This window comes from Stegostoma tigrinum, chromosome 8, assembly GCF_030684315.1.
Source record: "Stegostoma tigrinum isolate sSteTig4 chromosome 8, sSteTig4.hap1, whole genome shotgun sequence".
In the NCBI taxonomy this organism is placed as follows: Eukaryota; Metazoa; Chordata; class Chondrichthyes; order Orectolobiformes; family Stegostomatidae; genus Stegostoma; species Stegostoma tigrinum.
This window is the reverse complement of record NC_081361.1, coordinates 68,980,355-69,007,235: the sequence shown is the minus strand read 5'-3', so window position 1 is coordinate 69,007,235 and position 26,881 is coordinate 68,980,355. Positions and strand designations below refer to the sequence as shown.

Here is a 26,881-nt window from a genome sequence, read left to right as displayed (position 1 = left end):
TGCTGATTTATGTAAATGGACAGAGGTCAATATCAAATAGTCCTGATTTTAAACTTTTAGGAAAGTCTGTTTTTTGAATAGGTTATTTATGTTGGAGTATTATATCAGAAGTGAAAAGTCAATGACAATTATGGCACATAAAGTTGGTTTAGTGAAGTGAATTGTTCAGCTGGAGCAGGGAAACTTGTGTAGCTTGTTGAAAAGAGTGCATTCGGTTCATCTTCTGTCAACTATTTTGCATTGCATTATTTATTTTAATTGAAATGTGTAAGAATAAACATAAACAAATAATGAACAAAAAATGGAGTGACACAACTTAGTTTTTTATTAAGGAAGTGTGATTGTTCTTGCAGAGGTGAAATGTCACTAAACTTTGAACAATTTCAGGAATGCATGCCCGGCGTGAAGTACTAGTTCACTTTATGGGCTGTAGTGATCCCCATACATAAACTTAAATGACCTACAGCAGGCAACTCCGTATAGATAAGGACTACCAGTGGTCCATTCATAGAATCTGTGAAATCCAGTAGAAAGAAACAATGGCATCCTCTCTCAAGTCAATTTGTATGGAATCTGATTGAGACTTGAGCAATCAGTTCCATTGGGTGGAACGTGTCATTCATGTTCTTCACACCAGACTCCCAAGGAATTACTACTTTTAGAACTTTCTGGATGAAAGCAGAAATGTTTTAGATATGTCCTTAAAGCATCCCTGAAGAGATCCAGCATTCCTGCCAACTCTCGGACCACTCAGGTTTATGACTAACCAAAGTGGAGCAGTCTTGTTTGATAAACGCCAGATGTTTCATGACTTTTCCACAAACTATTTCTGAAATCTCCAGGCACACAAAGCCTCCAAATAGCCCATCCCTTCATGCACTGTCTGTCCAATGTATGGCAGAGCCTGCTGGTAATGAATCGGACATATCAACATGTGGGCGTCATTTAATAGTTTTCTTATGCTTACTAATACATTGTTAAAAGGTGGTATTGGAATTAACATTATAAGTTGTGCTATCAAACCAAGTTTCACTGTGATCCCGTTATGTCTTGAAAGAAAAATGCAGTGTGTCATACTGTAGTCTGTTTTTATTAGACTGTTAGGTAATTTACGATAGTTGCTTTAACTTATTGTTTTTGTACAGTTACTGACCCCTTAAAGTATTCAGGTCACAATTAGTCTTATCTTTCCAAGTGAAAAAACTCACTGTGCAAAATTACTACTACAGTGTGGAGTAATTGCCAAATACTTGGGTAATTTTGAATAAGTCTTGAGGCGCTGACCTGGAAAGTGTTAGCTGCCTCGGTGACCTCAACAGTGGCTAAATTGAAACTGTTTTGTCTCTTAGCCAAGATCATAAATTCCTTCCAGATAACTGGAAGACATGTTCAGAACTTGATGTTTTGGAATTTGAAATTGGATATGGGATTTAAACATATTTATAGGTTGTTTTCATGTACAACTTCACTTCCTTTTTGTTTTGGTGAGGTGGAAATCTTAAGAAACAGCATGAGTGTTGTCACGTTCTTTGCTTCAACAGTTATTGTTTGCTGATTATGTGGGAAACTTGTCTTCAACATGATTTAACACAAAGCCATAGAAACATTCAACAGAGAATGAAAGTGTCACTGAGAACAGCTTGATCAGTAACTGGTCCAGTCCAATTTAGGAAAGCAAACTGAATCAGCTCATGAGCAGCGGCAATTTAAAAAAAAAAGCCATGGAAATAGCCAGACAACATCCTTTGACATTTTGGTTAGAGAGCAGAGATGGTCAGTCTTGTGGTGTCAGCATTCTCAGTGACCACTTTTGAAGCAAAGTTCTTTTTGGAACTGATAAAAGTCTTGAAGCTGCACACTGAGTACACTGTATAATTTATTCCAGCATTTAAGCTGCAGTGAAATGGAAAGATTGCCGTAATGTTATACTGAGCTGTGTTGGAGTTACAACAAGTAGTTGTATGATTTTATTGCTTTCAACATAATCAAGATCGAAATACCATTCACAAGGGGATTATAAAACATAATATTGAACCACATAGAGAGATGTTAGGTCAAACAACCAAAAGCTTTGTCTCAGACGTCATAGAATCAGGGTTATAGAAAAGGCCCTTCAGCACCCTTGAGACTTTACCACTGAAAATACATTACTGTCAATACTAGTCCCACTTTTTCACATTAGGTTATGGCCCTGAATGTTATTACACTTCACTTCAGCTGTTCATCTGAGTGCTTTTTAAAGATCGTGAAATTACCTTCCTCAACTATCTTCTCAGGCAGTGCATTCCAGATTACCCCCCTTGTGGGTGAAAAAGGTTTTCTTCAAATCCACTCAATTTCCTGCCTTAAACTGTATCCCCTTCTTTTTGACCCAACAGCTAAGGGGAACAGAGATAACAAGATGTACAGATAGATGAAGACCGTAGGCCAAGTAGCATCAGAGGAGCAGGAAGGCTGACGTTTCGGGCCTAGACCCTTCTGGTCCTCTGCTGCTTGGCCTGCTGTGTTCATCCAACTCTACATCTTGTAATCTCAGATTCTGCAGCCTCTGCACTTCCTACTGTCTCTGAAACTAAGGGGAATAGCTGTTTTATGGAGTGTCTTAGGGCATGTTGTCGCTGGTCTCTAAACTTCAGCTGTTTAACCAACGACCTTTCCTCCAGCATAAGAACAGAAGTAGAGATGTTCATGAATTACGTAAAGTTCAGCACTGTTTGTTGCACCTTAGATACTTAAGCAGCTCCTTCTTCTGTGTGCAGCAAAACCTGGACAGCATCCTGATTTGGGCTGATGTGCATGTTACTTGTCACTTTTCAAGGCAATAACCATTTCAAGCAATAGCCCTTGCTGCTCAATGGCATTGTATCTGAATCCTTGCTATCAACATTTTGTGTGTTTAAAAACTGAAATGAACAAGCCTTCTACATGATGTGGCCACAAGAACAGGCCATGAGCTCGGAATTCTGTGGTGAGTAACTCACTTGATGAGCTAATGCCTGAGTACCATATACAAGGCACAAGTCAAAAGATTTCCCACACCTGGATTTGTGCAGCTCACCATCTTGGAGAGATAATGTAGTTTGAATGTCACTTGGCTAGTAATTCAGAGGCTTAAACTAATGTCATTGGGAACATGGCAACTGGTGGAGTTTAAATTCAGTAATTATGGAGTCTAAAGCTAGTCTACATAATGATGACTGAAACTGTTACTATAAAACCATTTAGTTCACTAACGTCTTCATGGGAAGGAAATCTGCCATTCTTACCAGGTCTGGCTCATGTGCCTGTAGATCTGTAACGATGTGATTGACTCTCAACTACTCTCTGTAATGGCAGATCGAGTTCTGCAGTTCAAGGGCATTGAGGGATGAGCAACAAATACTGGCCTTGTTGGTGACATCCACATCCCATGAGAGAATTAAAAAACACTTGACAGCACTATTGAGGACAAAGATGGTGACAAGATGCTAATACCTGGAAGAACAAAGGCAGCAGATGCATAGGAGCACAACTGTCTGAAGGTTCCCCTCCAGTCTCACACCTTCTGACTTGGAACTATTTATGTGTCTTTGTTCTTTCACTGTTGCTGGGTCAGCATCCTGGAACTCCCTTCCTAACAAAGTACGGAGTATTGCTACACTCCAAAGACTGTAGTCGTTCAAGAAGACAGCTCACCATCACCTTCAATAGGGCAATTGAGAATGGACAAGATCATCCACATGAACCACTGCCTATAATAGTGAGTTCCAAATTCTTAGTCCTTTTTGGCGGATATGTTGCTTTTAAATTCCTAATTGGATTATTTGCTGACTGTCTTGCATTGATGGCATTTTTAGTTATGTTTCCTCCCACACACGTAGACGTCGTGACTGCATTCACTCTTTAAAACCCTATTAGGTCTTTTCTAAATCTGAGACGAGTCAATTTTTACTATCCATATAGTATAAAGGGAGTTTGGATTTCAGATTCAGATTAGGCAGGATGGTGTTGAATTGCACAACCAGGCTCTGAGGTGAATCGTCTATTCACTTTTCCTCAGCCTTTTTTCTGGACTTGCATACCCATACATTTCAGGTATCATCTTTGTTAGTCACTGCATCCTGACCAGTGCCTTTATCACTTTTTAAAGTGGTAATGTTCAATGCATGTATAGTATAACATGCTTACTTTTCAGTTATGCCCTTTTAGAAAAAAAACATTTGTTTACTACATAAAATAAAAGTTCCAGGAATCAATCACTGGGGAAGGAGAGCTTGAAAATGGATAGGGAGTGTCTGATTATTCTTAAACATGTGGCAATGGAGGGAAGCTTGTGACATAGATTGGTCAATAGAACATTTCCTTATCCTTCTGTCTTCTAATTGGTAGGATATGATGAAAGGCATGCACCTGTTTCTCAGACCTTTATCTGAGACTACTCCTTAGCAGAATATATAATTATATATATGATTTGCATGAAAGAATAAACTCGTACATTGAAGTTGGCAGATGATACTAATTTTGGCATCTGTTGGTCGTGTAGATGGGAGCAGGAAGTTGCAGCAAAATACGTATAGTGAAATATATCTCGGCAGATCTATAATACATTTTCCTCTGTGAGGAAGTGAGAAGTCATCTACTTTGAATCTGAGATACAAATTTTAATGTTTTTGAGTGGTGAGAGACGAGGAACCGTGCAAAAGTTGTAGCTGTTCGATCACTATGTATTCAATTCTTTGTGATACAAATGATCAAAAAGACTGCTCATATGTAAATGGGAATGTTTGTTTGTTTTTTTCTGAAGTCCTTTGGTCAGAGAATGGTTTGGAGTACTTTATTCATTTTGAGCAGCAAATCTGATGAAAGATGTATTGGATTTGGAGGGCCTACATCTCCACTTATTCAGAATGGTATCTTTTTAAACTGCTAAATTTTGAGCGGTTGTGCACACATTAATTGAGTTTAGAAGCTGGAATGATTATTACAGCAGAGTTTAAAATGATCCCATGATTGATTTCCTTTGGTTATTTTATGACTGGGGAAGAGAATTCAATTGTTCTGTGCTGGAGAAGTTGCTGAATTGGCAATTACAAATTAATGTAACTTGCTTTCAATGAATAAGGCAATTGACAACATCTTTGATCCAGTACAATTGTGTAATTACACTGAGGGGCATTTGATTAACTTTTAGCTTCATCTTGGCAAATCTTTTTCTTAATTAGCAAAAGTGTGTTAGGATGGGAGAAGCTGATGAGTTACAGCTTTGAGCCTTAGAATTTTTGAAGTTGAGTGAATCTGCTGAAACAGTTGGAATAAATGTACAAGAATGAGAGGGAAGTTTCTGTACCATAGTGAATTCTGGAGGAACACAGCAGACCAGGCCACATCAGAGGAGCAGGAAAGTTGATGTTTTGGGTTGGGACCCTCCAAAAGGGGGTGGGGGTGTGGAATAGAGCTCAGAAATAAATAGAGGAGGGCTGGGGCTGGGGAAATTACATGGAATGGTGATAGGTGAGTGGTGGGGATTGGTCAATGAGGTGAGGGGGCGGATAGCTGGTAGAGAAGACGGACAAGTTGTGTCAGATCAAGAACGTGGTGATGAGAGGGAGGGTTGGTTGTGGGATGAGGCCAGGATGGGGAGATTTTTGAAACTGCTAAAGTTCATATTTAGGCCATTGGGCTGCAGGCTCCTGAGGCAGAATATGAGGTGTTGCTCCTCCAGTTTCCAGGTGGTATCATTGTGACATAGTAAATTTCTGGAGGAGCTTTGAGCCACAGTTGATCTCATGCTGGTTTTCAATACTAATCAAATGCTAAATTGAGATCCAACGTCTTTGAGTATACAAAAAATCAAGCTCCAGTTGGAAAAACTGCCTCAAAAGGTTAGGTATAAAGGCTTCATGAGAGATGTTATATGACTAGTATTTAATGAAAACACTGGTAATTTTGTAATTACTAATGTTAGAGGAAGAATTGGGGCATTAGATTTATTGAATGACTAAATGTGTATTGTCTTTCCTCTAGCTTGATTCCAACAAGTCATTGAAAAGAATTTTGGATTCTAAAATGTGAAAGCTGTTTCTGCTACAATCCGGAATGGATCGAAACAAAAGGAACTCGATAGCTGGTTTACCATCAAGGAATGAGCGACCAGAGGATTTTGATGGCAATAGAGAAGGCGGCATAACTCAATCAGGGACAGTGTTTCCTTCGACCTATAGAGCCCTGAGTAGTGCTGTGTCCAGACTTACTAGACTCGATGATTTCACCTGTGAAAAAATAGGATCTGGATTTTTCTCTGAAGTTTATAAGGTTAGTTAATGCATTGCTAGTGCTTTAACTTCTGTAAAATATAACTGGCAGTGAAGGACTTATAATCTCTGTTGTGAAATGTGATTTTTAATTGCTATTGCTTTCCTCATTTGTTAATCTGTACTCTTTGGGAGCCAGCAAAGGGAATAGTCAGTGTGAATCCCGTGATTCTCATCGGCTGTAACGCTGTGTAATTTGCTGTCGAGCAAGAAGGTGAAAGCCTGGCCAGATGTGAAACACCTTGAAATCTTAAGCAAGATTAATCAGGCTTACAAGAACATGGTTAACATTTTCTATTGAAATTAAGGCACTTTCTTTAAAGTACTTCTGGGTGCTCTTCGAACTGTGATATGTTATTGTAAATGCCATGTTTCATCTCATTTTGATATATATGTTTTGATTCCATGCTCTGGAAGTGGTGCAGTTGAGGTGTTTGTGGTACAGCAGTAGTACCCATTCTACTGAGCCAGGAAGTCATAGTTCCCACTAACTCCAGAGATATCAAGGTATAAGATTCTTGGTGAATTTCTGTAGTGCAACTTGTAGATGGTACATCTTCTGAATATATGGTGTCAATCAAGTAGGATGCTTTCTCTTGGATGTTGTCAAGCTTCTTGGTATCAATGAAAGGAGGAGAACACGCACCGTGTACATCAATGGAACAGAAGTTTAGTGGATTGAGCGCGTCAATTTCCTAGGAACTATGATAACCAACAGCCTGTCCTGGACTTTCCATGTAGACATGATCATGATGGTCATCAACACCCTCTTTTTCCTCAGGTGGTTTAGGACATCTGGCATGTTGATAAGACTTCCTTGAAATTTCACAGATGCACCATAGAAAGCATACTATCAATGTGGGTAATGGCCTGGTACGGCAACTGCTCTGCCCAGAACCGTGAGAAGCTATAGAAGGTTGTCTGCACAGCCCAGACCATCATGGAAACTAACTTTAATGGATTCCATTTACTTCTCTCATTGCTGCTGAAAGACTGCCAACATCAAAGACCCATCGCACCCTGGTAATGCTCTCCTACAAACTCTTCTGTCAGTCAGAAGATGTAGAAGCTTAAACACTCGCCAGCAAGTTCAAGAGTGGCTTCTTCCCTGCCATTATTAGACTGCTGATTGGACTCTGACTTCACATAATGTTGATCTTGCTTCCTGTGTCCTGTGCGGTGTATGCCTGTATCCTGTATGCCTAATAAAGAGTGGAGCTGGATGAACACAGCAGGCCAAGCAGCACCCTAGGAGCACAAAAGCCGACGTTTCGGGCCTAGACCTTTCTGATCAAGGGTCTAGGCCCAAAACATAGCTGTTGTGCTCCTAGGATGCTGTTTAGCCTGCTGTGTTCATCCAGCTCCACACTGTTGTCTCGGATTCTCCTGCATTTGCAGTTCCCATTATCTCCTGTATGCCTAACTCTCCAAGTTTTCTTCACCCTATAATCTATATCCTTGCTAACTATAAACTGCCTGCATTGCTCACAAAGCCTTTCTCTGTACTTGGGTACACGTGCCAATAAATCAAATCAGTCCCTCAGTCATTTGGACATGGACTACCTCTGTATCTGGGGATATGTGAATGGTGTTGAACATTGTCATCAGTGAACATCTTCACTTCTGACCTAAAGATGGGGGGGAAGCAGTTGAAAATGTTTAGATCTAGGAGACTATCCTGAGGAACTCCTGCAGAGATGTCTTGGAGCTGAGGTAATGGAGTTCCAACAATTGCAAACATCTTCGTATGTAGCAGTGTGACACCAGCTATCAGAGCATTTCCTCTTGATTCTCATTGACTCCGGTTTTGCTATGCTTACGATTTATTGTTGCCAGCTCTGCCTTGTATGATAGCTTGTGTTTCTGGGCTGTTGTTGCACAGTGACTGCACACTAGGAAAAATTGGCTGGGTGCTATTCTGTTCTGCCACACTTGTGCTGAGTTAATATGTCTTGTTGTTCACACAGTTTATTTTCTCCCAGTCTGATCTGGAGGAAGGTTTTGCTATGTACTGTATAATGTTTTAGAAGACCCTGATTAATGACTACAAGACCACACATTGATTGTTTCCCTCAGATGTTTTACAAATGTTGATTGACTTTCTTGATGATAGAGAGGATCAAGTGGAGCTTGTGATGGTATCCAGATTTGAAACATGAACAGTTTCTTAGTGATTACAATTTAAAATGTCCTGTATTGTGCCCTTTGATTATTCTATCTTAATAACAAATGAAGACAATAGTGAACACAAATTTTCTCTCCCACTTTGGCAAGGTGACATTCTCTTAAATTAATCCAGTGCTGCTGTAAAACAGGACAGCCGTTCCTCTGTCGTGGACCCTTGACCAGTTTACATCCACTGTTTCTTTTCAATCAAAGTTCCATTTGCTAGGAATGTTGTTAAACAAGTAGTCATTTCCAACGTATATGCTTGTATTGTGACATTTTGGAGTGGTGAACTGTTTTCTAACCAATCATGTGGCCAGTATCCGAAACCAGCCTGGTTTTTCTGAAAAATCTACATTCATGTGAATGCAAATTTGAATTGGCACCTGTGAAGTTTTGAGATGTTGGCATAGTTTCACTGGTTATTCAACAGCAAAATGTCTAAAACCAGAGGGGACACGTTAAAAGTGAGGAAGAAGTTGTTTAGGGGACATCTGAGGAAATAGTTCTTCATCCAGGCAGTGGTAGAAATTTGGAATGTATGACCTGAGAAGGGGTGAAGGCATCTTGCAACATCTAATTGTTCGTCCAGATGCTGCTTAAAATGCCAGGGTAAAGTATGCTATGAATGATGTATGGGTAAATGGGATTAGTATTGTTTGGTGAGCATAGATACAGTGGGTGTATATCTATGCTATATGTTGTTATGACTATGAAAATGATAAATTGCCTGATTCCCATCGTGTTCTGAGTGTCTTTTGCTGTTTTCCTTAACTCTTGTTATGCAGGAACATAGAAACCTGGAGCAAGAGTCGGCTTTTTAGAACACTTTATTTCATTTGCTCTGCAAGTTGCTTGCTGCACCTGCCTGTCTTTCACCCCTGCTGTCATGGATCTCCTTCAGTGAACTCAATTTACTACTTTTACTTGGTCTGCCCTAATGTGACTTCGAACTCTCAGCAATATGGTTGACTCTTTAATTGTCCACCGGAATGGTATAGCGAGCCACTCGGTTGTATCAGACTTACTTTTTATGTTTGAAAAGAAAGAAAACTGCTGGAACAGAAGGCATCAACCTAGGGACATGGTTGATTTTGGAAATTGCTTGCTTCCAGAAACCTATAACAAAAGTGGGGAAACTGTTCCATAGGCTAGTCAAATAGTGGCTTGACTAGCCATGTGCACAAAATTGTATCTTGCGGCTAATGTCTCATGATCACACCAGTGGACAGACTAACCACCTGAGTTAGTCAGTAGGATGAAATTGGAAGGGATTGCTTTTCTTTTATAAAACCCCTTTTTAATTTACTTTTATAACTGCCTGATACTTGGCTCCCAGTTTGCAGCAACAACATGAGCTGGTTGTGAGTAACTAACTGGTTGGTACAGTTAAAATATGGCAGAGCAGTTCAGGCATTTGACATTTGTAGGTAGACAGACAGGAGGCTGGAAGAACACAGTGCACCAGGCAGCATCTGCAGGAAAGGAGAAGTCAACTTTTTGGGTATTACCTTTTCAGATATGATGAAGAAGATTAATACCCAAAAAGTTGACTCCTCCTTTACTGGAGATGCTGCCTGGTGCGCATGTTCTTCCAACTTCCTGTTTGTCTACCTTGCATTCCAGCACCTGCAGTTTTTCTGTCTCTAACCAAATTAGGTATTTGTGGTCTGTGGAATGTGGGAAGTTTATGGGTGCATCATGCTTCTGAGATGGACACACCTGTAGGTCGTGTCACCATCTGCAGAAGCTTGAGCTCTGGGTTTAGGAAATCAAGTGGTGACCAGAATTGCTGTACAACTGTAAGGCAGCGGATGATGTGGTCATGCTGCAGCATAGGGGAGTGCAAGCAGCTAAGGAATAGGTGACCACCAGCCAGTCCAAGAGAACCCAAGAGGTAGTACATGATTTTGCAAATGGTTTTCCACTTTGGTTTCTGGTGAGAGTACTAGTTCCTCAGATGAATGCAATCAGAGCTAAGACATTACCACCACGGGCAGCTCAGCTATAAAGTAGAGGGAATAGAGTGGAAGAGCAGTACTGATAGGGTTTCTTTATTCAAACAGACAAGCATTTCTATGGCCACTATGTGACTCTGGGAACCTATTTTGCCCTTCTGCTAGCTTCAAGACCATCACAATGGCTGTGGGCATCCTCCTTCTGGAGAAGAGTGAATAGAGATTGGTACCAAGAAGGAACACAATGACTTGGGTTGGAAGGGAGATGAGGTCCTGAAAGCAGATAGCTGCGCACTAGGAAGGAACCTGTAAAGCAGGCCTTCCAAAGCAGTAATCTCAAGATTACTCAGTAGCACATGGCACTGAGAATATAAGCAGAAGAACCGAGCGATCAAACATAGGCTCGCAAGCTAGGAGAGGGTGCCTCAGATTTCTGAGGCACTGGGACCAGCCCTGCAATAGGTGGAAGCTCAAGAAACCAGATGGATTGTATCTTTTCAGGACCAAGCCTAACATCTTTGCAGGTATCAAGTTCGTTTTCGGAGACCCTCACGGACTTGATGCAATAACAAGACACTGACCTGTTTAGAAAAACACAAACCCTTTTATACAAAGCAAGTATGAGCTGTGGAGAATCACTGTACTTAACCCGGCACAGAGTGCAGAGTCTCGTAAGTAATTCTCCCCGAGCAGTGGACAGTCCCCGCTTTTTATACTTTTCTAAGTACATAATACATAAAACAATTTCACACATCACAATGATATGATATGTGAAACAATTACTACAACAGACAAAGACAGGATACAAAACAATTATTACATCAAGAACATAAAAGACCAGGATATAGTATCGATCATTCGTGAAGTGGCTGCTAATGGCAGGAGGCGATTTCAAGTTGTTAACGAGACAGATTGTAATTTCAAGTTGCCGATGTGTCTGTCTGGAACAAAGTCAGTGCCCTGGCTCCTTTGTCAGCGACAGAAGTTATATACTTCAGAAGTCTCAGACCTTTACAAATGTTCCTCACTTAACCTTATTTGAGACAGTTTAACTCTAATTCTATTCAGTCAGGAAGCTTAAGGCAGTGTCTGCATACCGATGTGTAGGAAGATAAGGAGTTACAAAGTCTTACACTGAATTCCTAGCTGGGCAGGAAGCTTTAGGGCTGTGCCTGCATACCTATGTGTAGGCAGATAAAGGGCATTAATTTATAGAAGTATAGAAATCAATGGGATGTTATCCCAATAACATCTCACAGGGAGGTTTTGCAATGTTACTCGAGAGGGTGAAGTGGCTCCAGGGTGGTCAGGATTGCGACCGAATATCTAGGGATAGTCTGCATTTAGAAGTAGATGCAAAGGAAAAGTGGTGGGATTGCACTTGTAGTAAAACATGACATCAGAAATTTGTGAGAAAGGATCTTCAATCAAAGGATTGAGATTTAGAATCTGTTTCGGTGGAGTAAGGACTGGCAACTGGTGGGAATTGTTTGTAAAACACCAAACTGTAGTCCTAATGTAGGGCATACTTTAATTCAGGAAATTGAATATGTATGTTTTGTTGGTAACAGTGATAATGGGTGACATCACTAGCATATAGACTGGGTTAACCAAGTCAACAATGCTTTGGAGGATGGTTTCCTGAAATGTGTACGAGGTGACTTTCTGGAACAGTATATTGAACCAACTAGAGATTGAGCCAGTTAAAGACCCCAATCCAATTTCTGTTTGTTTTGCCTGTCTTTCCTAAAGATTGAATTTCCTTTGTTCAGTTCCTGGCCTTGGTCACCCTGTAGCCATGTATTCATCTTGCACCTGTTACTACTATTTGTGCTGTTAATTCATCTACCTTATTGCAAATACGCTGTGCATTCAGATAAAGTACCTTTTAGACTTGTCTTTTTGATATTTTTACTTATCTTTTGGGGAACTGGATCAGCATTGTTTTTACACTTTCAGAGAATAAGAGGTGATCTCATAACTTAAGATTTTTTTAAGTTAGACATCATAGGGTGGCTGTAAATAGAATGCTTAGCCTGGCTGGTGACTGTAGAACCAGGGACATAATCTTAGGTATGGGGCAGACCCTTGAAGACTGAGGTGGTGAAGAATTTTTTTCAGAGGGCAATGATTTTTTAAAAAAAACAATTCTGTACACCACGAAACGGTGGAAGTTCAATCATTGAGCAGGCTCAAACCAAGTTAATTTCTGGATACTAATGACATCAATGGATATAGAGATATTTTTCTGTATTGAGGAGGGGATCAGCACGATCCAGACTGTTGGGAAGGCCCACGAACTGAACAACAACTACAGTTTGTGCAGTTGTGTGTATTTTGAAGGAGGACTTTGGAAGTCTTCACGTTGACATTAATCCGATGAAGTCTTGTGGCATCTCATGCGTGGTCAAATCTCCGCCTTCTACTTCCTGTCCAACTTTTGTTGATGAAAGAATTTCTGTAAATTGTGGTCTACATTTTGGAAGAAGCACTGAGTGTAACAAGGACACAGACTGGACTTTAGGGTTTCAGTATCCATAACCAAGTGTAACTCAAAAATAACATTGTTGACCGAGCTAGCAGAGATCTGAAGCATGTTGCTGCTAGACAGTGCCTGTGGTAAGTGGTGAGAAGACACAGAAGAGAAAACATAGTTGACGTTATCCTTCCCTAACTGTCTCAGATGTTATCTGTTTCTGATAGTGTTTTCCAGAGTGGCCACTGCACAGTCCTTTTGGAGAGGAAGTTCCACTTTCACACTGAGAGTACCCATCACATTGTGTGGCACTACCATTATGTTAACTAAATACAATTGATTTACAGTTTTGCAACACAAAGTCGTCAGTTGGGAGGTGATGACCTAGCAGTATTATCGCTAGACTGATAATCCAAACCCCCTCTACCCATATAATATTCTGCGTCCTCAAGTTTGAATCTGGTCATGCCAGATGGTAGAGTATAAAAATATGGAATTATGAGTCTAATGATGACTGTGAATGCATTACCAATTGTCAGGAAAAGTCCATCTGGTCCACCTACTGTCTTTTAAGGAAGGAAACTGCATTCTTTCCTGATCTGGTCTACATATGTCTCCAGCACAAGTAACGTAGAGTCATAGAATCATACAGCATGAAAAAGGCTCTTTGGCCCATGCAATCTAGGTTTCCTAAACTGAACTAGTCCTACTTGCCTGTGTTTGGCCTATATTTCTCTGACCCTTTCCTATCCACGTACCTGTCCAAAAGTCTTTTAAATGTTGTAATAGTACTTGCCTCTGCCACTTCCTCTGCATTCCTTCCATAATACTTGCCACCCTCTTGTGGAAAAAGTTGTCCCTTGGGGGACAACTTCTTAATCTTTCCCCTCTCACCTCAACCTATGCCTTTAGTTTCGGACTCCTTTACTGCGTGAACATTTGCTGTTCATTTACCTATGTCCCTCATAATTTTATAAACCTCTATACCGTCACCCCGAGCCTCTTACATTTCAGAGAACAAAGTCCCAGCCTCTCCTTATAACTCAAACTCTTCGGTCCTGGCAACATCCTTGTAAACCTTTTTCTGAACCCCATCCAGTTTAATAACACCATCGTTCCTGTGTCAGGGTGACCAGACTTGTGTGTAGTACTGAAATGCTCCAAATTTAGCCTTAACAACTTCTTGTATACCTATAACCTGATGTCCCAACTTCAGTACTCAGTGCTGTGACTGATAAGGGGATGCATGCCAAGCGCTGCCTTCACCGCTGTCTACCTCTCCAATGCCACTTTCAAGGAACCTGAACCCTGAGGTTTGACAACATCATAGGGCTAGACCTAGAGTTATTCGAACAACATTCAGTACCATTCACAGCTACTCAGATACTGAAGCAGTCCGTGTACGTGCAAATAAGATTTGGATAACATCTAGATTTGAGGCAAAGCGGACTGTATGATCAAAACTTAAGCCACCACCGATGTTCAGGGGCATCTTGTCTACAACACAGAAGTTGCACAGCTGTTTGACCAAGGAGCCTTCAACAGCAACTTCAAAACTTTTTGACGTAGAAGGATAAGGGCTGCAGAATCATGGAAGAACAGTCAGCTTCAAGCTTGCCTCTAAGCTGAAAACCATCCTGACTCGTGCTCTGGAATATTATCGCAGCTCCTTCAATGTCACCAGGTCAGAATACTGGAACTCCCTTTCTGATAGTACAGAATGTTCTGACCCTAGGTGAACTGCAGGATTTTAGGGAGCTGATGTGCAGTGAAAGACAAGAAAATGTGTGGTCTTGTCAAAAACGGAGATAATTGCAGCAAAATGTCCTTGTTCTTGTATTCCAATCACCTTACAAGAAAAGCCAACATACCTTTTGGCTTTCTTAGCTGATTGCTGGCATGGTAATGTTCTGTGGTTCTCTCTACAAGAATTTCCTGAATCCTTCTGAATAACTTCCAGTGGGATCTTAGCTTCAGCAAAAATTTACGTTTTTCCATTTTTGCAACAAAAACGGATAATTTCATGCTTCCCCACGTTACACCCCTGCTGTCATCTGACCCAGTTACTTAACTGGCCTATATTTTCTGAAGCTTCTTTGAATCCTCCACAGCTAATCTTGGCATCTAAGGTACTGATACAGGCTGTATGTAGCTTAGAGTCAAGCACCGATTATTGTAACATTGCTTCTGATTTACACCCAGCCTTTCCAAAAGTGACCCATTTATTGTTAGTTTGGTTCCTGTCCATGAACGCATCCTCAATCCAAATTTATGCATTGCTCTGAATGCCATATGTCCAAGTCTTGTGTAACAACCTCTTTTGTGTGGCTGTTTGTTAAATTCTATATTGTATATTTATTGTCTCTTTGCCTGTCATCCCATTTTGCTCTTCTCCGTATTTTATACACTCGGCCTGATTTATTTTCCTGTTACTATAAAAACTGATGTCTGCCATATATCTGGGTATACTTTTGCAGTGTATCCTGCAATTTGAAGCTCAAACATTTTTCTCTTCTTTCTAATTATCTTCACTCTTCATAGATTGTCTTGTAATGAGTACAACAACAGTTTTTTTTAAATCTTACAGGTGCGGCACAGAACATCAGGCCAAATAATGGCACTTAAGATGAACAAACAGATTAGCAACAGAGCAAATATGTTGCGGGAAGTACAATTAATGAATCGTCTTTCTCATCCCAACATTCTCAGGTATTTGAACAGTAACTGGTGAACCATTAGTCTTGAAGGAAATTTCACTTTTCAAAGTGTTTACACTGTTGTATGCTTACATTGTGTTGATATTTAGACATTCAATGACTTGGATTTTAATATTCTCAAGTTTATCCTTTAGTTATGGAAGCACATTTGTGTATGACTGTGTATCCTTGCAAGTAGCTTGCATTTCAAAAGACTAGCTATATTAATGAGTTTGGTTTGAATAAAATATCACTTTCACTTTTTACACGATATTAAATGTTGTCTTCATGTTGCATTAATCTGTTTAATCCATAAACTGATTAACTAACTCACTAGGTTTGTATCTTGATGTTAGAAATTAAGTATGAAAAGTAAATTACTGCTGTCAGCCATTTTTCTCAAGTTTTCTCACTTCGATTTTTGGCTATTTACATGCAACAGATATGAGAACACTTGTAGCAGCCTGAATTCCAGCATCATGCATCTTTGTACATACTGTAGGGATTCTATGTAATTGGACTTTATAATCAGTAGTCTTTGCATGTTGGAGAGGAACTTCTTGCATGAAGGAAAATTTTAATAATGAGGCAGGATTTATTAAGATTTGTTTCTAGTTATCTGAGACTTTCTCTTTGAGAGCAGTTGTGTAAGATATGAATGCAAAAAAGTAACGAATTCAGGATTTGAAATATTTGCTCTAGTCTCAGTTGTATTCTTTACGATGAATTACATTGTATTTCTGGCTAATTATAATTTACTTAGCATAGAATTGGATAATGATCTGGAATAAAGTTGTAAAACCCGTTCTAAAGAGGAGTCACATTGAATTCAAAATATTGACACTGTATCTGTCTCCACAGATGCTAACCATGTATAGAACAGAAGATAAAGTTTGATGTCAAAATGATGGATTATGTATTGCTGCTCAAAACGAAATCTGAAAAAGTGTTTATTATCTGAATTGGTTCAGTTATTCTGAACCATGGTGCTTCTCCCACCAGCCTTATAACTTAATAAGAGGAGCCCTGAGGAAATTCATATCTCATAACTTCCAAAGGAGTATTAATGAGATTAACTATACCAAAATTCGGCAGGATCTGGGGAATGTAGTTTGGGAGAAACTGTTTGAAGGTAAATCCACATTTGATATGTGGGAGGCTTTTAAAGAGAGGTTGACTAGCACGCAGAAGAGACATGTTTCTGTGAAAATGAGGGATAGAAATGGCAGGATTAGGGAACCATGGATGACACATGAAATTGTGAGACTAGCTAAGAGGAAAAAGGAAGCATATGTAAGGTCTAGGCGACTGAAGATAGACAAAGCTTTGGAAGAATATCAGGAATGTAGGGTGAATCTGAAACGAGGAATTAAGAGGGCTAAAAGGGGACATGAGATATCTTTAGCAAACATGGTTAAGGAAAATCCCAAATTTTATTCATATATGAAGAGCAAGAGGGTTACTAGAGAAAGGATTGGCCCACTTAAGGACAAAGAAGGAAAGTTTTACGCGCTGAGTCAGAGAAAATGGGTGACATTCTTGGTGAATACCGATGCAAAGTACTCATTAAGGAGAGGGACATGACGGATGTTGAGGTTAGGGATAGATGTTTGATTACTCTTGGTCAAGTTGGCCTAAGGAGGGAGGAAGTGTTGGGTCTCCTAAAAGGCATTAAGGTGGACAAGTCCCCAGGTCTGGATGCCATCTATCCCAGGTTACTGAGGGAAGCGAGAGAGAAAATAGCCGGGGCCTAAACAGATATCTTTGCAGCATCCTTAAACATGAGTGAGGTCCCAGAGGACTGGAGAATTGCTAATGTAGTCCCCTTGTTTAAGAAGGGGAGCAGGGATAATCCAGGTAATTATCGACTGGTGAGCCTGATGCCAGTGGTAGGGGAGCTGCTGGAGAAGATACTGAGGGATAGGATCTATTCCCATTTGGAGGAAAATGGGCTTATCAGTGATAGACAACATGGTTTTGTGTAGGGAAGGACATGTCTTACCAGCTTAATAGAATTCTTTGAGATCATGACAAAGTTGATAGAGGGAAAGGCTGAGAATGTCATATACATGGACTTCAGTAAGGCGTTTGATAAGGTTCCCCGTGGCAGGCTGATGGAGAAAGTGAAGTCGCATGGGGTCCAGGGTGTCCGAGCTAGATGGATAAAAAACTGGCTAGGCAACAGGAGACAGTAGTAGTGGAAGGGTGTTTCTCAAATTGGAGACCCCTGACCTGTGGTGTTCCACAGGGATCTGTGCTGGAACCACTGTTGTTTGTGATATACATAAATGATTTGGAGGAAGGTTATAGGTCATCTGATTAGCAAGTTTGCAGATGACACGAAGATTGGTGGAGTCACAGATAGTGAAGGGGACTGTCAGAGATTACAGCAGAAGATAGATAGATTGGAGAGTTGGGCAAATAAATGGCAGATGGAGTTGAATCTGGGCAAATGCAAGGTGATGCGTTTTGGAAGATCTAATTCAGGAGCAAACTTTACAGTAAATGGAAAAATCCTAGGGAAAATTGATGTACAGAGAGATCTGGGTGTCCAGGTCCATTGTTCCCTGAAGGTGGCAACGCAGGTCAATAGAATGGTCAAGAAGGCATACGACATGCTTTCCTACATCGGACGGGGTATTGAGCACAAGAGTTGGCAGGTCATGTTACAGTTGTATAAGACTTTGGTTCGGCCACATTTGGAGTACTGTGTACAGTTCTGGTCACCACGTTACCAAAAGGATGTGGATGCTTTGGAGAGGGTGCAGAGGAGGTTCACCAGGATGTTGCCCGGTATGGAGGGTGCTAGCTATGAAGAGAGGTTGAGTAGATTAGGATTATTTTCATTAGAAAGACGGAGATTGAGGGGGGAACCTGATTGAGGTCGACAAAATTGAGGGGTATAGACAAGGTGGATAGCAAGAAGCTTTTTCCCCAGAGTGCGGGACTCAACTACTAGGGGTCATGAGTTCAAAGTGAGAGGAGGACAGTTTAAGGGAGATATGCGTGGAAGGTTCTTTACACAGAGGGTGGTGGGTGCCTGGAACGTGTTGCCAGCGGATGTGGTAGATGCAGACACGATAGTGGCTTTTAAGATGTATCTGGGCAGGGAGCAAAGGGGTACAGACCCTTAGAAAATTGATGACAGGTTTAGACAGAGGATCCCAATCGTCGCAGGCTTGGAGGGCTGAAGGGTCTATTCCTGTGCTGTAATTTTCTTTGTTCTTTGTTCTTTGATACCTGTCAAACTGATGAGTTGAATAGTGAGGTGTGCAGTGATGTATGCAAATTATTCTTTTTGCTCCACTGATAAGTTCAAAATAGATTATAGTTTTGCCCTGTGCTGCTTGTATCTCAAGTTGTGAAGTGTCAAATGATAGTCTTTTGAAATGTGTTCAAGTCGAAGAGAAGTAGACCTTGAGCCTGTTCTGAAATACATTTTAGGTTATGACTGATTTGATTTATTGATTTGAACCTCCCTCAATTTGCCTGTGTTTGTTCTGTTTTGATGCTGTTAAATAACGAAAGATTTATTGATTTCTGTTGAAAATTTATCATAGAATATAGATTCTGTGCAGTGTGGAAAGAGGCCCTTTGGCCCAACAAGTCCACACTGACCCTCAGCATCCCAAGCAGACCCATTCCCCCTATAACACATCTAATTTACATGTAGACTATGGGCAATTTAGCATGGCCAATCCACCTAGCCTGTACATCTATAGACTGGGTGGAAATTGGAGCACCTGAAGGAAACCCACACAGTCATGGGGAGAATGTGCAAACTCCACACAGACAGTCACCCGGAGGTGGAATCAAACGTGGGTCCCTGGTGCTGAGAGGCAGCAGTGCTAACCACTGTGCTGCCAAATCAGAGGTTTTTTTTGCCATTTAGAAAATGGTAAAACAATGTTACATGTAGATAATTTTTTCTGGTTTATTTTTCCCAGTTCCCTTCTCATCTGAAATTCTATTTCTAAATTTATTATTTGGTCTTTGATATTCTTGATCTTTAACTTGTATGACTTGAGTGTGCTATTTCCTTGGCATTGTCTTTTGCTAACTTCCCTCAATTGTTCTAGTACATCTCCTATCACTAGATCCAGCAATGGTCCCTCTCTTCTTTTTTTAACCTATTTGCAATGTGAATGGTAGGTGCTAAAAGTCATCATTCAGTAGTGATTAATTGTGCCTCACTGCTGGACATCTCTGGAATATCTGTGCCAAGTCTTTTTGATGTACAAATTTCTTTGACTCCCCTTTTGTTCTGGCTTTTAGGAGCACGTCTTTGCCACATTCAGAATGTTTGGAAATGGGTTTCAGATACGAATTCATGAAATCTTTTAGTTGTACTTGAACTTCTTTAGCAAGAGATTTTATATCTTTCTTGAGCCACTGTAGTGACTGAGGGTTTTAGAATTACTTCGACTGAATATAGCTGAATGTAGATTGTACCTTGTCTTAATTATTATTTTGATGGCTGCAGTCAATTTTTTGAAGATGGAACATCTTCAGAACATTTGAAAAGTAACTTTTTTGGATTGAAGACTAAAATTGGTTGTTAACTTTTTCAGTGCATGACTGGAGCAGGTATATACGTACAATTGTAGAAACTAGGAACAGGAATAGGCCACTCAGCCCTAAGAGCCTGTTACACAATTCATTATGATCATTGCTGGCTCTTTGCCTCAATGCCATATTGCTGCTTTCTCCTATACTATAATCAATGTTTATAGTCTGTTGGTGAGGTATTTCTAATCAGCGTATTCAGGGATTTTATGACACTTCGCTGTAACAGGTAAGACGTGAACCCTGTCAGACTGTAATGAACTGAGAAGCTCAACAACAGGAAATGAACTGAATTTGTATCTTAGTGGCAACACCACTGAACTGGGCATCATCGCAGATCAGAAGGTGAACGGGCACTGTGGGAAGTTGAGATACTTTGCTTGTATGGATTATTACCAAGTACATGGTAGTTTGAAGGATAAGTCATTCAACATCTTGACTGCTCCGCTGTTCATCAAGTTCACAGCTGATCCAACCGTGATCTCAACTCCACTTGCCTATCCACCACAGATACGCTTGGACTGCCTTGTTAGCTAAGAAATACCTATCTCTGCATCCACTGGTTTTGAAGAGCCATTTGAAAATAAGGACACTTGCATATCAGGATGCAGGTATCAAAATTGTCAATTTTTCTCATTTTCATTCTCACAATGTACATATTATGTGAAGAGCATTCTTCTTTGAAGGTGCTGGATTTCTTCCATTATGCAGTAAATGATGCAGAACTAGCCTGGAATAAAATCAGTTGCTGAGGCCAAATGCAGTATTTTGTACAATATAATGTGACTTCACCATGGCCAGTTGGCAATTGTCATCATGAATTGGATTTGGGCTGTTGATTAATTCTTAATTCTTGAGAAGCTTACCTCACGTTTTGACTGCCTGGATTCCAATTATTATCGAACAACAGATGCTAACTGAGCTAAACTATTTGATTGCTATATTAATAGTGCACATTTATTGGAATGATGGTTTCTGCTTTTGTAGACCTGTATTGATTTTGTCGCCATTTGACATTGCTTTAAGTAAGAAGGTACCACAGAAAGGACAAAGCTGGTGGTGCTGAGACTGTTACTAAAGACTCAGTTTAAATAGAAGGGCCCTCCCATTTCGAGATGGAAATTCGACTTTTTCGGAGAGTTGTGAGTATGTTCAACAGTCTTTGCCTGGAGAGCAGTGAATACAGAGATAGATATGTTCTTACCTAACAAGGCAAGAAAGTGGAGTTGAGATCACAATCTGATCAGCTGTGAACTTGATGAATGGTGGAATAGTCTCATGATGCTGAATGGCTTATCGTTCAAATTAGTACGTACTTGATACACAATTTAAATCAATTGATAATATTTAACTTCAACTGATCAGACCTTTTGAAGAAGAACTAGGAGATTCTGAATTGTTTTTATCTATGACAAGTGGCATTTTACACTTGAATGGCAACCCATTGTGTGAGATGGACCTTTTGGTCTGCCTCATGTATTAAGGATAATTATATTCTGTCTTCTGAGCTTAGCATTACCTCTTATATAGTTAATTGGCAAACACATTTCTCCAGTTATCTGCCAGTGTTCACTCAGGTTTTATGATGTCAAGAGGACTGACTATATTGCACATTATTTCCATCTTAAATATTTGATATGTTTGGAAACTAGACTAAATATTCCTGTACAAATTTGGATTGATTTGTGATTCTGAATCTCATTTAGTACTTCAGTTTTGTTTAATCTACATCTATTCAAATTTTATCCAGGCTAAATCCATTTCTTTTGGTGCTGCATTGTTTTGCATCCTTATTTGCTGTTTTGTTTCACTTATTTAACTTCAAACATGGCATATACAGCATATATACAGAGTGACAAATGCAGTTTGGTTCTGAACAGTGATATATCAAGAAAAACAAGCAAACATTGATTTAAAAACTGAAAGAACTGTGGATGCCGTAAACCAGGACCAAAAACGGTTGTTGGAGAAGCTCAGCAGGTTTTTGTTGTTGAAGCAAACATTGGAGTTTGACTGTATCCAGAAAACAAACCAAAGGCATCTCTTAGTCTTGTACAAGACTAAGTTTTTATATGCATTTGAGACACCAGGATAGTCCAATAACTGAACAGACCTTTGTTTAGCTTCAGCAGGCAGAACTCGGGCCTCAGCTTCCCCAGACGCTCATGCCTCCCTCAGCACATAGTCCTGGACGTTGGAACGTGCCAGTCTGCAACACTTGGTCAAGGTAAACTACTTGTTCGGGCCTGTCCCTCGTGGAGAAACTTGCAGAGAAAAGCACCTTTTTGACCACAAGTCCATCAGGAAGTGGCCAGCACCTGGCGTCCTTGAGACCCTGTGGAAAAAGGAGAGGTGGATCTTGTTATGTTGTTCCCTCACCAGACTGTCAAAGTCATTTGGCACAATGATAATCGGAACTGCAGATGCTGGAGAATCTGAGATAACAAGGTGTAGGGCTGGATGAACACAGCAGGCCAAGCAGCATCTTAGGAGCACAAAAGCTGACACCCTGGGCCTTGACCCTTCATCAGAGATGGGAGAGGGGAAAGGTGTTCTGAAATAAATAGGGAGAGAGGGGGAGGCAGATAGAAGATGGATGGTGGAGAGGAGACAGACAAGTCAAAGAGGCGGGGATGGAGCCAGTAAAGGTGAGTGTAGGTGGTGAGGTAGGGAGGAGATTGGTCAGTCCAGGGAGGACGAACAGGTCAAGGGGGTGGGATGAGGTCAGTAGGTAGGAAACGGGGATGTGGCTTGAGGTGGGAGGAGGGAATAGGTGAGAGGAAGAACAGATGAGGGAGGTGGGGACGAACTGGGCTGGTTTTAGGATGCGGTAGGGGGAGAGGAGATTTTGAAGCTTGTGAAATCCACATTGATACCATTGGGCTGCAGGGTTCCCAAACGGAATATGAGTTGCTGTTCCTGCAACCTTCGGGTGGCATCGTTGTGGCACTGCAGGAGGCCCAGGATGGACATGCCATCTATGGAATGAGAGGGGGAGTTGAAATAGTTCGCAATTGGGAGGTGCAGTTGTTTATTGCGAACTGAGCGTAGGTGTCCTGCAAAGCGGTCCCCAAGCCTCCACTTGGCTTCCCCGTTGTAGAGGAGGCCACTTCCTGCGGTTGTGGTTTTCAAGGACTGCAACGCCCCTTCTGCAGTGGTCGAGAACGTCCTCGACCGTGTCTCCTGCATTTCCCCCAACTCATCCCTCACACACCGTCCTTGCAATAACAACCAAAAAAGAATCCCCCTCGTCCTCACGTACCACCTCACCACCCTCTGGATCTAAAGCATCATCCTCTGACACTTCCGCCATCTGCAATCCGACCCCACCACCAAAGATATTTTTCCCTCCCCACCTTTGTCTGCTTTCTGGACGGACCACTCTCTCTGTGATCCCTTGTCCGCTGCACACTACCATCCAGCCCCACCACACCCGGCACTTTTCCCTGCAACCACAGAAAGTACTATACCTGCCCCCACACTACCTCCCTCACCCTATCCCAGACCCCATGAAGACTTTTCACATCAAGCAAATGTTCACCTGCACATCAGCCAGTGTGGTACACTGCATCCGCTGTACCCGGTGTGGCTCCCTCTACATGGGGGAAACCAAGTGGAAGCTTGGGGACTGCTATACAGGGCACCTACGCTCAGTTCGCAATAAACAGCTGCAACTCCCAGTCGCAAACCATTGCAATTCCCCCCTCCCATTCCTCAGACGACATGTCCACCCTGGGCCTCCTGCAGTGCCACAATGACGCTACCCAAAGGTTGCAGGAACAGCAACTCATATTCTGCTTGGGAACCCTGCAGCCCAATGGTATCAATGTGGATTTCACAAGCTTCACAATCTCCCCTCCCCCTACCGTATCCCAAAACCAGCACAACTTGTCCCCGCCTCCCTAACCTGTTCTTTCTCTCATTTATCCCCTCCTCCCACCTCAAGCCGCACCCCCGTTTCCTACCTATTAACCTTATCCCACTCCCTTGATCTGTGTGTCTCCCTGGACTGACCAATCTCCTCCCTAGCTCTCCACCTAGTCTCACCTTTACTGGCTTGATCCCCGCCCCTTTAACTTGTCTGTCACCTCTCCACCTTTCTTATTCTCCTATCCACCTTTTATCTGCCTCCCTTCCCCTGCCCCGCCCCCACCTCTCTCTTTATTTCAGAACCCCCCTTTCCCTCTCCCATTTCTGATGAAGGGTTTATGTCCGAAACGTCAGCCTTCCTGCTCCTCTGCTGCTTGGCCTGCTGTGTTCATCCAGCTGTACACCTTGTTATCTCTCATCTGGTGTAATGCCTGATTATCAAAACGTCCCACAAGCATCCAGGCACCATTTGGCTGACAGTGAGAAGGGCACTATCTGTGAGATCCTTTATTGTACCACCACATCCTGCCCTCGAAGTGGCTGTAGAAGGGTTGAGATTGTCGCACGTCTCCTTCTGGAGCGTGCCTTTACAAAATTAAGTCTGGACAACGATGCAGTGGTTTTTGTTGAGGTGCACCCTGAGCAGCTGTGTGATGTAGGACTTTGTACTCGCTGGGTTGTTCCCCCGGATGCACACCAAGACAAACTTTGACTGGGCCTGGAGGGCCAGCAGCTTGGTGGAGGATGTTCCTTGGTATGCCTGAAACTTGTTGGCTATGTCAACTATGATGCCATTCTGAACGAATCTCAAGTCTGCCTACTCTTGGTCTGTATCTCTCGCGCTCTCTCTTTCTCTCGCGCTCGCTGTCTCGCTGTCTCGCTCTCTCTCGCCTGTTGATATTTCTGAAGCTTTCATAATTAATGGTGTCCAGACATTTTGTATATCAATGTTCCATGTTAACTTAAAATGTTCCGGCTAAATGTTGTTGTGACTTCATTATTTCTTTACCTATAAAACATGGACATTATTGACTGGAATCTCACCTTCTGAGTGAAGAGATTTAAATGCAGAGCCATCTGTTGCTTAGAACATAATCAAACGAATCACAGTTTAACATGTCAGAGGTAGTGTTGGTTTTTAACTGTAATTAATGGTGCTTCAAAATTACTTCATCCAAGGACCAGAGCAATGTAGATTGATGCACATTATTACCCATAATCTTTGGTATAGCAGCAGTAAATTTTTGTTTCACTGCAGTTTCCACCTCAGTACATTTTTATAGGATCACGTGGGCCTCTCTTTGAATCGTTTGATTACTAATCACCCATGAATTTGGAGTTCAGAATATTTATTGAAGAACTTTTTTGTTTAAACAGTGAGTTAAACAATATGCTGGTTTAGAAGACTTGTTACACCATGCCTACAAAATGTATTAGGTATTTTCTTGAATTTCGTAATTGTAACAATATAGTCGACTTCAGTTCTGGAAAAATTGTATGTGATGAACAAATTAAATGGCAAAGATGATTCTTCTTAGAACCATGTTTAAGGTGCCTTATTGTTCCAAGTTATTGTTTACTCTTGCGTTAAGGTTTATGATTAGTCTTTGAATAGAATTTATAAATTCACGTTATTTTCTTATTCTGTTATTGTTTGCATGTGGCAAGTTGTTAATTCATTTTTCTTTTACAGATTCATGGGAGTTTGTGTTCATGAAGGCCAACTGCATGCTTTAACTGAGGTAGGTAGCCGAGTTTTGTCATGATATTGCATTGATCATTATTATGAGATATAACTAATGCAACTAAGTTAGTGGCCTAATAATCCAGTGTCTTGCAATAACATCTTCGAAAATAAGGGTTGTATCACACCAATGCAATCTGAAATTAAGTTTAATTTAAAATTAAATTGAAATAAAACGAAGTAAAAAAACTGGTGCAAAGTAACTGAAGCAGCTAGATTGCTGCACACCTCAACAGTTTCACTCATGTCCTTTAGAGACCATTTCCAAGTCTAACTCATCTAAAACTTCAGCAATTCCTGGTGTGGGAATTGAGCACTATGCCCGAGAAGAAGAAATTTCAACTCTCTCAACCTCATTCATGATTATTTGATATTTGCATTAGTTGTCAACATGGACCATATTTTAAAACACATTTTCACGGTTAGGATAAGCCAGAAATATCCAAATATATTTGATTTAATTGTATAAGCAATGCATGAGTTTGAATCATGAGAATGGAACTGTGTCCAAATATTTGGCAGATGTTTTGCATGACCATTTGGATCTTGTGAAGAACGATGGCTACATTGGATACAGTCAGCATGGTTTTACAGAAGGGAAGTCAAATCTACTGGAATTCTTCAAAGTGTAAATGGGAGCCATTGAATGTAGTTTACTTGGACTTACAGAAGAGTTTTGGCAGAGTTCCACATAAGAGATTAGCGTGTAAAACTAAAGCACTTGTTATTGGGGGTGGGGTACTGAAATGGATAGAAAACAGGCTGGCAAACAAGAAGCAAAAAGTTGGAATAAATAGGTCTTTTTTTCCAAATGGTAGCCATTGATGAGTGGAGTACTGCAGGGATTATAGGCTTTTCACCAAATCAGTGATTTAGATGAGGATATATAATATCACCAAAACTTGTAGATGACACAGCTGTGTGGGAGGATAAAATGTGAGGAGGATGCCTAAATGTGATTTAAACATGTTGAGTGAATGGCCAAATGCATGGCATATGAGGTATAATGTGGATAAATTTGATGTTATCCACTTGGGGAGCAAGAACAGGAAGGCGGATCATTATCTGAATGCGCAACAAGACCTCTGTGTCCTTGTAACCCAGTCACTGAAGGT

General features: G+C 41.0%; 1 protein-coding gene across 1 annotated transcript in view; it reads left to right on the top strand.

Annotated features, from left to right (window-relative positions):
- The window catches only part of tesk2 (testis associated actin remodelling kinase 2), an 84,487-nt gene that overhangs the window by 10,880 nt on the left and 46,726 nt on the right, over positions 1-26,881 (top strand). The window contains exons 2-4 of the mRNA XM_048539099.2: positions 6,004-6,291; positions 15,478-15,599; positions 25,716-25,764. Of these exons, the coding sequence (XP_048395056.1) occupies positions 6,076-6,291; positions 15,478-15,599; positions 25,716-25,764 (387 nt within the window). The 5' untranslated portion in view covers positions 6,004-6,075. The remainder of the gene's footprint in view (positions 1-6,003; positions 6,292-15,477; positions 15,600-25,715; positions 25,765-26,881) is intronic.